The 12,961-nt window shown below is 43.9% G+C and overlaps 1 protein-coding gene across 3 annotated transcripts; it reads right to left on the bottom strand.

Annotated features, from left to right (window-relative positions):
• Positions 1 to 594: 594 nt before the first annotated feature.
• On the bottom strand, positions 595 to 12,685 carry rps15a (ribosomal protein S15a). 3 transcript variants are annotated; one of them, XM_060840102.1, is made up of 5 exons: positions 12,607 to 12,685; positions 11,784 to 11,921; positions 11,081 to 11,160; positions 9,815 to 9,900; positions 595 to 724 (listed from the first exon to the last, which is right to left on the bottom strand). In XM_060840102.1, the coding sequence occupies exons 2-5, from the start codon at positions 11,914 to 11,916 to the stop codon at positions 631 to 633; spliced, it is 393 nt and encodes a 130-aa protein (XP_060696085.1). In that variant the 5' UTR covers positions 11,917 to 11,921; positions 12,607 to 12,685; the 3' UTR covers positions 595 to 630. The 3 variants fall into 3 exon arrangements, with proteins under 3 accessions (XP_060696085.1, XP_060696084.1, XP_060696083.1); XM_060840101.1 differs by lacking the exon at positions 12,607 to 12,685 and adding an exon at positions 12,516 to 12,600; XM_060840100.1 differs by lacking the exon at positions 12,607 to 12,685 and adding an exon at positions 12,469 to 12,561.
• Positions 12,686 to 12,961: the final 276 nt, after the last annotated feature.

Below are 12,961 nucleotides of genomic sequence, written 5' to 3'. Positions count from 1 at the left end.
TCCATGCAGATTTAAGACAAGTAACCAAAAACCAGTTAATCTTTTTCCTCCTGAAAGAGTGTTAAGGTGACAAGACTTGGAGGAGATTCCAGAGTTTAAACCCCGAACAACTTGCGTCACTGACAACATGTGAGTGAATTAAATGGTGATGTGTATAAGATCAGAACTGGAAAGAGCGCAGCAAGATTTCAAAAACATGTGATAGCCTATCTGTACAAAGGCAAGGTGTTATTGATCTAGTTCATTAGCAAGGGCAAGGAGAGGAGAAAATCTGTTAAAGATAAACAAACATTGTCCCTTGGCTGCAAACTTGCACATTCTAAAAAAAACTGCCAAGCATTCCATTGAATGAAACACAAAGAAAGACAGACACTTAAGGACTGAAACAAACTCCATGAGCCTGCCAGCATTGTGGGATAAAGCGAAGTTAACATCAAGTCTGGTGACTCTGTCAGAATTGATAACATCACTGAACTCAATGTTTACTGTTTTCTCTCCAGAGATGCTAAATTTCTCCAGCACCATTTGTTTAAAATATTCCATTGCTTGTTCATGTATTAATTTCATAGCCTGATTAAAGACAGACAGAACAAGTGGTTTCAATGTTTTATTATAGACAGGTTGCACGTTTTAGAAAAAGAATCCTAGAATTTTTCCTCCCGTGTGTTTCCGTTTGGCCTCTTCATGGTCCATGATCCCTGCTGAGGTCGTTAGGACAATGTACCTAGAAAAGTCAAAAGTGGAGTTTCTCAATTTCAACCTAAAACCATAACCATCTGAAGTTAGAAAGCACTTTTAGCCACACAGACTTGCAAGCAAATATTTTCTGACAATCGGCCAGAATGTCTTACGTAACTGTAATGAACATGAGCATTAATCTAGGACTAAACATTTGACTGTAGTTGTGTATTCAAACGTCTGCAAACAAAAATTGAACCATCCCTCAAAGACAGTTGAACCATGGGCTGTTGGCAACATACTAAATAATCTAAAACAATTCTACATTCTGACTGAACCAAGCAAAGCAAATCTTAAATTTTGATATAGCTATTTTTGCATTGTAAATTTATAATACAACCTTTCATTAAATCTTTACAAGGTTTAAAAAGCAATCTTACTCTACATATGACAATGTTCATAATTTCAAGACTTAGATCAACTCAAAAAGCATAAAAAAAACTTTCCTGCTCAGATCAGTCTACTAGTACACTCCATCCCTACTATAACCTGCTAAAATTGCAAACAGGTTCAAAGTTCAATCTTAACAATGCAATTTAACAAGAAAACTAAGGTTTCAACATCACCCCGTACCCTAACAGACTAAAAACTTATCAGAACTCCACTTCAATCATTTACTGAATAAGTTAAAATACACTCTTAAAAGCTATTTGCCCCACCTTGTGTCCACTGCAACCTACTGATTTTATATGGAGTGGCAGCGGAGCAGTTAGCTGGACAGATAGTTTGTGCACCAGCTGAGGTTACCATGATGGGCTTTCCTTCTCAATCCCTCTCCCGTCACCCTGAGGCATGGTGACCCTCAGCTTAAACCACCTGTCACCTCTTAAGGAGTGTGCAGTCCTACAGTCTGATAGAACTCTGGTATGGAATTTGGCAATCATTAAGAATGACATCAGGTCAAACTGCAAAGTTTAAAAAACAAACAGACCATTACAAGACTGACCAGATGCTGACGGAGGGGAAAATGAAGAGGGAATTGTATTGATTCCTCAGTAAGATCAAAAGTCCAAGCCTCAAGTGAATATCATGCACACTCTCCTCCTGTCCACCAAGAAATGTGCATACTCAACACAGGCTCATGGACCTTGAAATAAAATAGGCATATGTTCAAGAGGTATGACTGTGTGCCTTAGGTCGTACAACTGAATACTCCTTTTGAATTACAAAGCAAAAAGTGTAGTGGAACTTTTAAAAACTGGGAGATAGTGTTCATGTAAACTGCCCTCCAACCACAAGGTATGAATTCAGATTTCTCCAGCTTCCTCATTTCCCCTCCCCCCACCTTGTCTCAGTCGGTTCCCTCAACTCAGCACCGCCCTCCTAACCTGCAATCCTCTTCCTGACCTCTCCGCCCCCACCCCACTCCGGCCTATCACCCTCACCTTGACCTCCTTCCACCTATCCCACCTCCATCGCCCCTCCCCCTAGTCCCTCCTCCCTACCTTTTATCTCAGCCGGCTTGGCTCTCTCTCTCTTATTCCTGATGAAGGGCTTATGCTCGAAACGTCGAATTCTCTATTCCTGAGATGCTGCCTAACCTGCTGTGCTTTGACCAGCAACACATTTGCAGGCTCAATCTGCCAATCCAATCCGTTCGATTTGAAGTTATTCCTCATTCAGGATTAGAAGCCCATATGTAAACTTTTGCTTGTGACAGCATCAATCACATCAACGTTGACAGAACACTGACCCCTCCCCATGCGTAGCCAACACATATCTACTCCAAGTTCAGTCTCTGATCAAGGGCAAATTCAAAGGACATCTAAGTTGAGTGTTGAGGCTATCTAATAACTTTAAAAGCTAATTTTGATACAAGTAGATCAGTACTTCTGGTCAATAACTGCGTAGAGCTTTTCCCTGTGACAAACGATTCTTTCATAAATAAATTTGACCTGTAAACTTAAATTATTTCATATAATGCGGGTGCCACTGAAGGCCAACATATATTTCTCAACCCCAATTACCTCGAAGTGACTGAACAGCTATTTGATAGCACACTTCAGAATCAGCACACAGCTGTGGGTCTGGAGTTACACATGCACCACACCGGACAAGGATGGTAAATTTTCCACCTCAAAAAGACATGTGACCTAGATGGGTTCTTACAACAATACTTTTGGGTCCCTAACGCAATTCAAAAACTTGTAAAATTGACTTAAAATTCCAGCAATTGGGATGTGCAGGCCAGGTGGATTTGCTATGAGAAATGCAGGGTTAAAGGAGAAGGTAATGGGTGGGATGCTCTTCAAAAGGGTCAGTATGGACTTGATGGGCTGAACAGCCTGCTTCCACAATGTATGAAGGTTTCTATGAAGAAATGATAAAGGGAGGATTTTAACCCATCATTCCCAAGCACTAACCTGGACCTGTGGATTTCAATCCTAGTGAGCTTGCCATATCATCCAACTGAAGTGTATTACTGTACTCATCTAACGTTGCCAACTATACCAAAAAAACAAAAGCAAAACCTGATTATATTGCAAAAGGATGAGTTTCTGCAGGCAATATAAAAGGGTGGGGGTGGGGGAAAAAAAAAGAGAAATGGGGATGGTGGTGGTGGTGACAGCAAAGGATTGCCCAGTATTCTGATCACAGACTATGAATGCCTTGTGGTCATAACCAAACTGACTAAAACGAGGCAAACACAGGGTTAATGTCATACATAAGTAATGAAGTGGTGGAATGCCTAACATAAGCAAGAATGAACAAAGCTGCATCTATACAAATAATACTGAGCAGTTAATCTTTCTGTACAGGATACATAATTCTCTAAATCTGACCTAGATTTTGCTGTTTAGCAAGATTTAGATTCAACAGGGAAAAGCAAACCAGCCAGCCAGGAACCTGAATAATGCATATCAAAATGAAAAAATACAACTTTTACTTTACATCCACCACTGAAGCTTTCCCAAGAAATCTGGAAATAAAATCCTGCCCAACATATCCCAAGTCTAATCAAGAGCAAAAAAAAGTTGTTCCACTCCCAATAGCCTGGTGGTATTATCGTTAGAAACACAGCTAATATTGTGCGGACATGGGTTCAAATCACACCATGGCAGATGGTGGAATTTACATTCAATAAAGAATCGGGAAATAAGTGCCTAACGATGACCATGAAACAGTTGTCAATTGTTGCACCTGGTTCACTTATGTCCTTCAGGGAAGGAAATGTCACCCTTACCCAGTCTGGCAACACGTGACTCCATACCCACAACAATGTGGGTGACTCTTAACTGCCTTCTGGGCAATTATGGATGGGTAATAAATGTTAGCCTAGCCAGAGGGGCCCACATCCCATCAGCAAATAACAAAATGCAAGCAGTAGAAAGGGACTGATTAATGCACATGAATCTACAGGAAAACAGTTGAGATATGTGAACAATCATTTATGCCTGTGATAAGGAAAAAATTCTTCAAATAAAAAGGTGCGAATCTTTGGAGTTCTCTACCGCAGATGTTCCAGTGTTAAATATATCAAAGGCAAAAGGCAGAACTTAGGGATATGGGAAAGCAGGTGGGAGAATGGATTTGAAGCCCAGAATCAGCTACAATCTTTAAACAGTGCTGCAGGATTGATGGCAACATTATATGCTACACGTGCACCTACTCTAACGTCTCATGAAGCAATTGGTGTTGACAGACCAACTGCAACACTGCCCTCAGACTAGTGTAGCCGATTAGATGGAGTGCTATTTGATGGGCCAAATTGCCTGCTAACACTCCAACTTCAAGGGAGAACAGATAAAAGTGTTAGGAGGAAAGAGGGCATTATTCCATCTTTTAAGCGTGGAAACATCAGCACAACCCAGGATTCTGGTTCAGCCAGAACCAAGCCCTTGGCATGCAATGTAGAAAGTGGCTTCAATTAAGGTAGGTCAACTTGTCATATCAAATACACATATCCTGCCTTCCTATCCAACAATTCATAGAGGTACAGATTAGAATGTTACAAGTAATCAGAATCAAATAATTCCCCGATTTCAAATGGATGAAATGCAGGAAGAGCTGGAAAACAAGTGAAAGCTTTATAGGGAATACTATCAAGGTGACAACTGATGTTTTTCAAAACAAAAGAGAAGGAATAGATTCTCGGGGAATAATTCAACCCAGCAAGGAAAAACTCGGAGGGCACATTAAAAAAAACTAGAATTTACAAGGTTTTCTTCTAAAACCAGATACTCATCTGAAATAACTCCAGTCGGTGAGCAGCACAGGTTCACTGCAAGCACTCTAAATCCAGGTGAGTGTCACCCAGAAGGTTACAGATATTGATAGACTGAGTTAACTGGCTAGTAGTTAACGTGCTAAGTTTAGAGGGCACTGATATGCAGAAAAAAGTTCAATCTCCCAGATCACTACAATTTACATTTCACCTCTTCTCAGAGATCATGGTACAGTTGATGCAACACTGACTAGACAAAGGAAGCTACTGATGCCAATAGCCACAAGCTACCTCCAATTCACTGAGTAACACAACAGTTTACCTTCCTGAAGAAGGCTTATGCCCGAAACGTCGATTCTCCTTCTCCTCTGATGCTGCCTGACCTGCTGCGCTTTTCCAGCAACACATTTTTAAGCTCTGATCCCCAGCATCTGCAGTCCTCACTTTCTCCTAGTTTCTAAGTGAGCAAATCTTCCATCAACATTCAATTCAAACTGATTTTGAGTAGACTAATGACTCATTTATACATGTTATTTTCAAAAAGTGTTAGCCAGGTGATAAATCAATCCACTTCCGAGACACCAAACCAAACTGCACCTCCCAATATTCATGATTCAGGTGTCTATTGGCAATAATCGAAAGGGAATCTGCAAAGATTCCAGGGAAGGAATGCCACAGTCTTGACACAGTGACAGCGAAGGAGCAGTGAAATGTCCTGGCAGTGTCAGGATGGTGAGCAGCTTGCAGTGGAACTTGAAGGTGGTGATGCTCCAATGTGTGCACTGCCCTTGTCTTTTCAGATGGAAGAGATTATGAGTTTGGAAAGTGCTGCCTGAGATCTTCGGTGAATTTCTGCAGCGCACCTTGTAGATAGTACACACTGCTGCTACTGAGTGTCGATGATGGCTGTTTGCGGATGTGGTGCCAGCCAAGCTGGCTTTACCCTGAATGGTGTCATGCCTTGAGTATTGTTAGAGCTGTACTCAGCCAGTCAAGTGGGATGTATTCCACCACACTCCTGATTTCAGCCTTGTAGACGGTGGACAGGGTTTGAGGAGTCAGGTGGTGAGTTACTTGCAGCAGTATTCAAAACCTCTGACCTGCTGTTGTAGCCATAGCAAGTATGTGGCGAGTCCAGTTGAGTTTCTGATCAGGGACAGCAGGGGATTAAATGTCAAAGGTGGGGGGGGAGGCAGATTGTCTCTTAGAATATAAGAATCCCCACAGTGTGGAAAGAGACCCTTCAGCCCAACAGGTCCACACCAATCAGCAGGAGTGCAGGAAGTCCCTAGGTTACAAACAAATTGTTTTTTTCTGCTGTTCATAAGTCGAATGTGTGCGTAAGTCAGAACAGGTATGGGCTAATTAGTCCGCCCGCTCATTAGGACGAAACATCGTACACAATGGATTTTTAAAAATGAAGAGCTGGAGGTCTGTTCGTAAGTACAAGGCGTTTGTAAGTCAGGGACTTCCTGTATACTTAAGATGGAAAAGAGGAGGGTAAAAAGGGGACATGAGACAGCTTTGGCAAATAGGGTTAAGGAGAATCCTAAGGATTTTTACAAACACCTTAAAGACAAACGGCTAACTAGGGAGGGAATAGGTCCCCCCCTCCAAAGATCAGCAAGGCAGCTTTTGTGTGGACCCACTAATCAAGTATTTCACATCAACGTTTACTGTGGAGCAAGGAAAGAGGAAGATACAGAATGTGGGGAAATAGATGGTGACCTCTTGAAAAAGGCCCATATTACAGAGGTGGTGGTGCTGGATGTCTTAAAACGCATAAAGGAGGATAAACCCCAGGACCTGATCAGGTGTACCCAATAACTCTGTAGGAAACTACAGTGATTGCTGGGCCTCTTGCTGAGATATTTGCATCATTGATAGTCACAAGGTGCTGGAAGACTGGAGGTTGGCTAACACGGTGCCACTGTTGAAGAAAGGTGACAAGGACAAGCCAGGGAACTATCGACCAGTGAGCCTGATGTCAGTGGTACATTGTTGGAGGGAATCCTGAGGGACAGGATGTATATGTATTTGGAAAGGCAAGGACTGATTAGGGATAGTCAACGTGGCTTTGTGCATGGGAAATCATCTCTCACAAACTTGATTGAGTTTTTGAAAAAGTAACAAAGAGGACTGATGAGGGCACAGCAGTGGACATGAACTTCAGTAAGGCGTTCCACAAGGTTCAACATGGGAGACTGATTAGCAAGGTTAGATCTCATGGAATACAGGGAGAACTAGCCATTTGGATACAGAACTGGCTCAAAGGTAAAAGACAGAGGATGGTAGTGGGAGGGTTGCTTTTCAGACTGGAGGCCTATGACCAGTGAAGTGCCACAAGGATTGATGCTGGGTCCAGTACTTTTCGTCATTTATCTAAATGATTGGATATGAACATAGGAGGTAGAGTTAGTAAGTTTGCAGATGACAAGAATTGGAGGTGCACTGCATAGAGGAGATCTTTGCTGACAACAGGATCTTGATCAGATGGGCTGAGGAGTGGCAGATGGAGTTTAATTTAGATAAATGCGAGGTGCTGCATTTTGGGAAAGCAAATCTTAGCAGGACTTATACACTTAATGGTAAGGCCCTAGGGAGTGTTGCTGAACAAAGAGACCTTGGAGTGCAGGTTCATAGCTCCTTGAAAGTGGAGTTGCAGGTAGATTGGATAGTGAAGGCGGCATTTGGTATGCTTTCCTTTATTGGTCACAGTATTGAGTACAGGAGTTGGGAGGTCATGTCGCGGCCGTACAGGACATTGGTCTGGCCACTTTCAGGATATTGTGTGCAATTTGGGTCTCCTTCCAATTGGAAAGATGTTGTGAAACATGAAAGGGTTCAGAAAAGATTTACAAGGATGTTGCCAGGGTTGGAGGATTTGAGCTGTAGGGAGAGGCTGAATACGTTAGGGCTGTTTTCCCTGGAGCGTCGGAGACTGAGGGATGACCTTACAGAGGTTTATGAAATCACGAGGGTCATGGATAATGTAAATATACAAAGCCTTTTTCGGGGGGGGGGGGGGGGTTAAAATGGGCCTGAACAGCAGCTTTTTCATGCAGAGGGAGGTATGTGTAGGGAATGAGCAGCCAGAGGAAACTGGAGGCTGCTACAATTACAGCCTTAAAAAGGCATCTGCGTGGGGATCGGAATAGGAAGGCTTTAGAGGGATATGGGCCAAATGCTGGCGAATAGGGCAAGATTAGGTGAGGATGCCTGGTTGGCATGGACGAGTTGGACCGAAGGGTTTGTTTCCATGCTGTACATCTCTCTGCTGTATATCACTCTGACTCTCTGACAAGTTTCCTACCTAAACCTATTCCCTTATCCTATTACTCTACATTTACCCCTGACTACTACACATAACCAACACATCCCTGAATACTATGGGCAATTTATCATAGCCAATTCACCTACCCTGTACATCTTCGGATTGTGACAGGAAATTGGAGCACCCGGAGGAAAACCACGCAGACACATGGGGAAAGTGCAAAATCCACTCTCAGTCACCAGAGACTAGAATCGAACATGCATCCTTGGCATTGTGGGACAGCAGTGCTAACCCCTGAGCCTGACGTGTGTGAAGTACAAACATTATTTGCCACTGGTCAGTCCAAGCCTGGATATTGGCTAGAACTTGTTGCATGTGAACACTGACTACTTCAGTATCTGAGGAGTCACAAATGATAAACAGTGATTGTGCAATCAGACAAACACCCCCACTTCTGACCTTCCGATGGGAGGGAAGGTCATTGATGAAGCAGCTGAAGATGGTTGGGCCTAGGACACTACCCAGAAAAACTTCTGCAGAGATGCCCTGAAGTTGAGATGACTGACCTCCAACAACCACAATAGTCTGATGTGCCAGTATGACTCCAACTACTGCAGAGCCTGTGCAGGATATCTATGGATTACAGTTTGGCTAGGGCTCCACGATGTCACATTCTGTCGAATGCAGCCTTGATATCAAGGACTCTCTCTACTCTAGAATTCAGCTTTTTTGAGGCTGTTATGAGGTCAGGAGCTGAGTGACCCTGGTGTAACCCAAACTGACATCACTGAGGTGCTATTTGATAGCATTATTGATGACTATCACTTCACTGATTGACTGATTGATAGGGAGGTAATTGGCTAGGTTGGATTTATCCTGCTTATGAACAGGGCATACTTTGGAAATGTCCCATACTGTCAGGTAGATGCCAGTGTTGTAACTGTACTGGAACAGCTTGGCCAGCGGGAGCAGCAAGTTCTGGAGCACAAGTCTTCAGTGCTATTTCTGGAATGTTGTCAGGGTCCATAGCTTTTGCAGTATCCAGTGCTTCCAGTTGTTTCTTGATATCACGTGAAGTGAATCAGATCGGCTGAAGACTAGTATCTGTGATGCTGGGGACCACTGGAGGAGGCAGAAATGAATCTTCCACTTAACATTTCAGCTCAAGATTGCTGCGAAAGCTTCAGCCTTACTGAGGTCTTCTATCATTGATGATGGGAATATTTGTGGAGCCCCCACCTCCAGCGAGTTGTTTAAACATCCACCACCAATCACGATTCAATGCGGCAAGACTACAGAGCTTACATCTGATCCATTGGTTGTGGAATGCTTTGCTGCTGATGTTGTTGACATGTAAGCAATCCTGTTTGGTGGCTTTACCAAGTTGACACGTCACCTTCAGTTATGTCTGGTGCTGCTCTTGGCATGCCCTCCTGCACTCTCCAATGAACCAGCTGATTCTCATGCTTCCAATGTGAGAGATAAAAACCCCATAGAAGACCAGATCTGGGTTCCCATCATTCACAAAACAATGTAGAAAGGCAAAGTGCATATCAACACGTCACAAAAGCTGTCTGATCCCAGGGTAGAAACACCAGAGTGAATTCTCTCATTCAGGAGTTTACAGCACGACTTACCCAAACTGACGGGAAGGCAGGAGACTATTTTGCCACCTTTCGAGCTCTTTTACTTGAACATCGAATCTGGGGCTAATGACACCACACTATCAAGGAACAAGAAACAAACAAAAAGAGTCAATCCAGATAATAAAGAAGTACAATCCACTTAAAACAATAATAGACAATAGGTGCAGGAGCAGGCCATTCAGCCCTTCAAGCCAGCACCATCATTCATTATGATCATGGCTGATCATCCTCAATCAGTACCCTGTTCCTGCCTTCTCCCCATAACCCTTGATTCCACTATCTTTAAGATCCCAATCCATCTCTTTCTCGAAAGTACCCAGAGACTTGGCCTCCACAGCTTTCTGGGGGCATACATACATCACTCTCTGGGTGAAGAAGTTTCTCCTCAACTCAGTTCTACCCCTTATTTTTAAACTGTGTCCTCTGGTCCTGTACTCACCCATCAACGGAAATATGCTTCCTGCCTCCAGAGTGTCCAATCCTTTAATAATCTTATACGTCTCAAATCAGATCCCCACTCAGCCTTTTAAACTCAGGTGTAAATAGACCCAGTCGCTCCAATCTTTCAACATGATAGTCCTGCCATTCCAGGAATTGACCTTGTGAACCTACGCTGCACTCCTTCAATAGCCAGAATGTCGTTCCACAAATTGAGACCAACAATATTTCTGCTTCAAACATCAAAAACAGATTATCTGGTAAAGACTGCAGCTTTGAGGCTGTTACACATAATTGATTCCCATTTAAGAGATGGGAAGTATCATAGACCAGAACCTTAGATTTCCTACAGTGCAGAAACAGGCCATTCAGCCCAGAGTAACCCATGAAAACCCATTCCCCCATGCAAGTGCTCTACATCTCTCCTGACTAATGCACCTAACCTGCACATCCCTGAACACAATGGGCAATCTTAGCATGGCCAATTAACTTGCACATCTTTGGACCGTGGGAAGAAACCTACGCAGACACAGGGAGAATGTCGCCAGGGGTTGGAATCAAACTCTGGTCCCTGGCGCTGTGAGGCAGCAGTGCTAACCACTGAGCCACTCGCACAGTGTAGTTTAGTACTTCTAGAAAGTCAAAACTAAAAAGACCATTAAGACCCGGGAAAGAGGAAAAACACCATTGCCTAACTAAAGTGAGCAGAGCATCAGAAAGCAATCATACATCTTAACACAAGCACAGGAGTCACATACACAACAGGAAAACTGCAGAAAGGTCATAATTGCAAATCGTGAGAAAGCAATTTTTTTTCACCTTGTTCAGTCTGCCAGTGAGATTGACAACTATTTTCCCACCTCTGTGGTCATCAATAATCTCAAACTCTCCAATGTAGCCTGTAAATAAAAATATACATTTTGATGTCCAAGAAATTAGTGTATTTTTTTAAAAGTTCCATAAATTGCTAACCGACAGTCCTGACTCAAAACATTAATATCACCCCCATCATGCTCTACATAACAGTGGTACAGGATCACTAACACAGCCCAAGACACCACAAAACATAAGAGCAGAATTAGGCCACACAATCAACCATTTGATCTTGGCTGACAGGGTTGAGAAACACATCTTCTCCTCATAACACTCAAACTGCTTACCACTCAAGAACCTCGCTACCTGTCTCAAATACACAGTGATTTTGCCTCCACAACGCTGTGGCAATGAGCTGTCGAGATCCAGCATTGCACTTATATTCCACGGGCTCATCGCCAACTTCAGGAGCAACTTTTTCACAAGTGGTGGTGTAAGCTGGTACAATTAAAACATTTAAAAGGCATCTGGGTGCATGTGTGACTAGGAAGGATTGAGGGGGATATGGGCCAAATAGGACTAGATTAATTTAGAATATCTGGTCAGCATGGACAAGTTGGACTTAAGGGTCTATCATGACTATGATAAAGAATCCCATCCTACCCAGTGCAGCATACAATAACCAAAGCAGTGAGAGAAACCATCTTACCATGCTTCATCATTACAGTCAGGAATCTCACAATCACTTTGGAGCATGGCCGGATGAGAACCTGGCGTTTTCCACGCTTCTCTGCATTGTTGATGCTGGTGAGGGCATCAGCAAGAACATTCATGCGCACCATGATGCCTGAAGAAAAGGGAGAACAGGTTAGAGATGCTGCCCTTATGAATTATTGAAAGAAAAAAAAGCAATCAGCTGCAGGAGGCACAGGAGAAGGGGGGGGGGGAAGAGATGGAGGAGAATGAGATAGGGATGGGGAGGGGAGATGAGATGAGATAAGGATGGGGGGGGGGAAGATGAGATGAGATAGGGATGGGGGGGGAGGGGGAGATGAGATGAGATGGGGATTGGGGGGGATGAAGTGAGATAGGGATGCGGGGGGGGCAATGAGATGGGGGATATGACATGGGGATGGGGGAGACTGCCTCATCTTCGTGCCCCTGTACCAGTCCCAGATCCACGTTATCGCCTTCCCTAAGGAAACTGAAGCCAATGGTATAGTGGGGTGAAGGCATCCCCTACAGTCAGTAGGATCTCCAACACCACTCCCTCATCCCCCGGGGCCTTCACTCCCGCCCTGCAGCCTGCTCCTCCCCCTTCCATTGAACCGAACGCACAAGACGGGGGGGGGGGGGGGGCACAATCCACCACAATATTTACACGGAAGACGCACGTTTTGCCAGCCCATAGTCGCACCAGATGAATCCCCACATCACATACTTGAAGGGGAACGGGAAAGGTCCGCGCCAGCACCGACGATGGCGCTGATACAGAGCCGATTACCACCAGCCAGAGCCCGCTGACATCTTACCGCTTGGTCAATATGGCGAAAGAGGAGGAAGCGTCGGCCGCATCGCCTGATGGGGAATTTCTAAATCTCGCGAGGGCTCATCACGTCCGCGTGCTCCTCATGGTCCTCCAGCCTTTCTCATCAACCATCGAATCATTCACCCCCACTCCCCGCCTCCGACCGTCTCGATAGCTCAGGAACGATTAAGCAGACTTGGTAACTTAGCAACGGCGGCGGTTCAGGCCTCAGGCTTCTCTCAGATTAGCGATGGCAAGAAATTACATTAAAAATTAAAATACCGGGAACTAAATTAAAACTCAGAGAGCAAAATTAAAATAAAATACAGGGAATTAAATCAAAATTTAAGGAACAAATT

The sequence above is a fragment of the Hemiscyllium ocellatum genome, chromosome 20 (genome assembly GCF_020745735.1).
Source record: "Hemiscyllium ocellatum isolate sHemOce1 chromosome 20, sHemOce1.pat.X.cur, whole genome shotgun sequence".
Classification (NCBI taxonomy): domain Eukaryota; kingdom Metazoa; phylum Chordata; class Chondrichthyes; order Orectolobiformes; family Hemiscylliidae; genus Hemiscyllium; species Hemiscyllium ocellatum.
The sequence above is the reverse complement of the archived record's forward strand: the minus strand, read 5'-3'. Positions and strand labels throughout refer to the sequence as shown.

What these genes read in the sequence shown, in the direction of transcription:
- rps15a (XM_060840100.1), bottom strand. Translation starts at nt 12,508, where the DNA reads ATGTGGGGATTCATCTGGTGCGACTATGGGCTGGCAAAAC. An exon ending in CGACTATGGGCTGGCAAAAC is followed by an intron (nt 11,922 to 12,468) that starts GTGCGTCTTCCG and finishes CCTTTTCTTCAG; the next exon opens with GCATCATGGTGCGCATGAAT. An exon ending in TCACTGGCAGACTGAACAAG is followed by an intron (nt 9,901 to 11,080) that starts GTGAAAAAAAAT and finishes GTTCCTTGATAG; the next exon opens with TGTGGTGTCATTAGCCCCAG.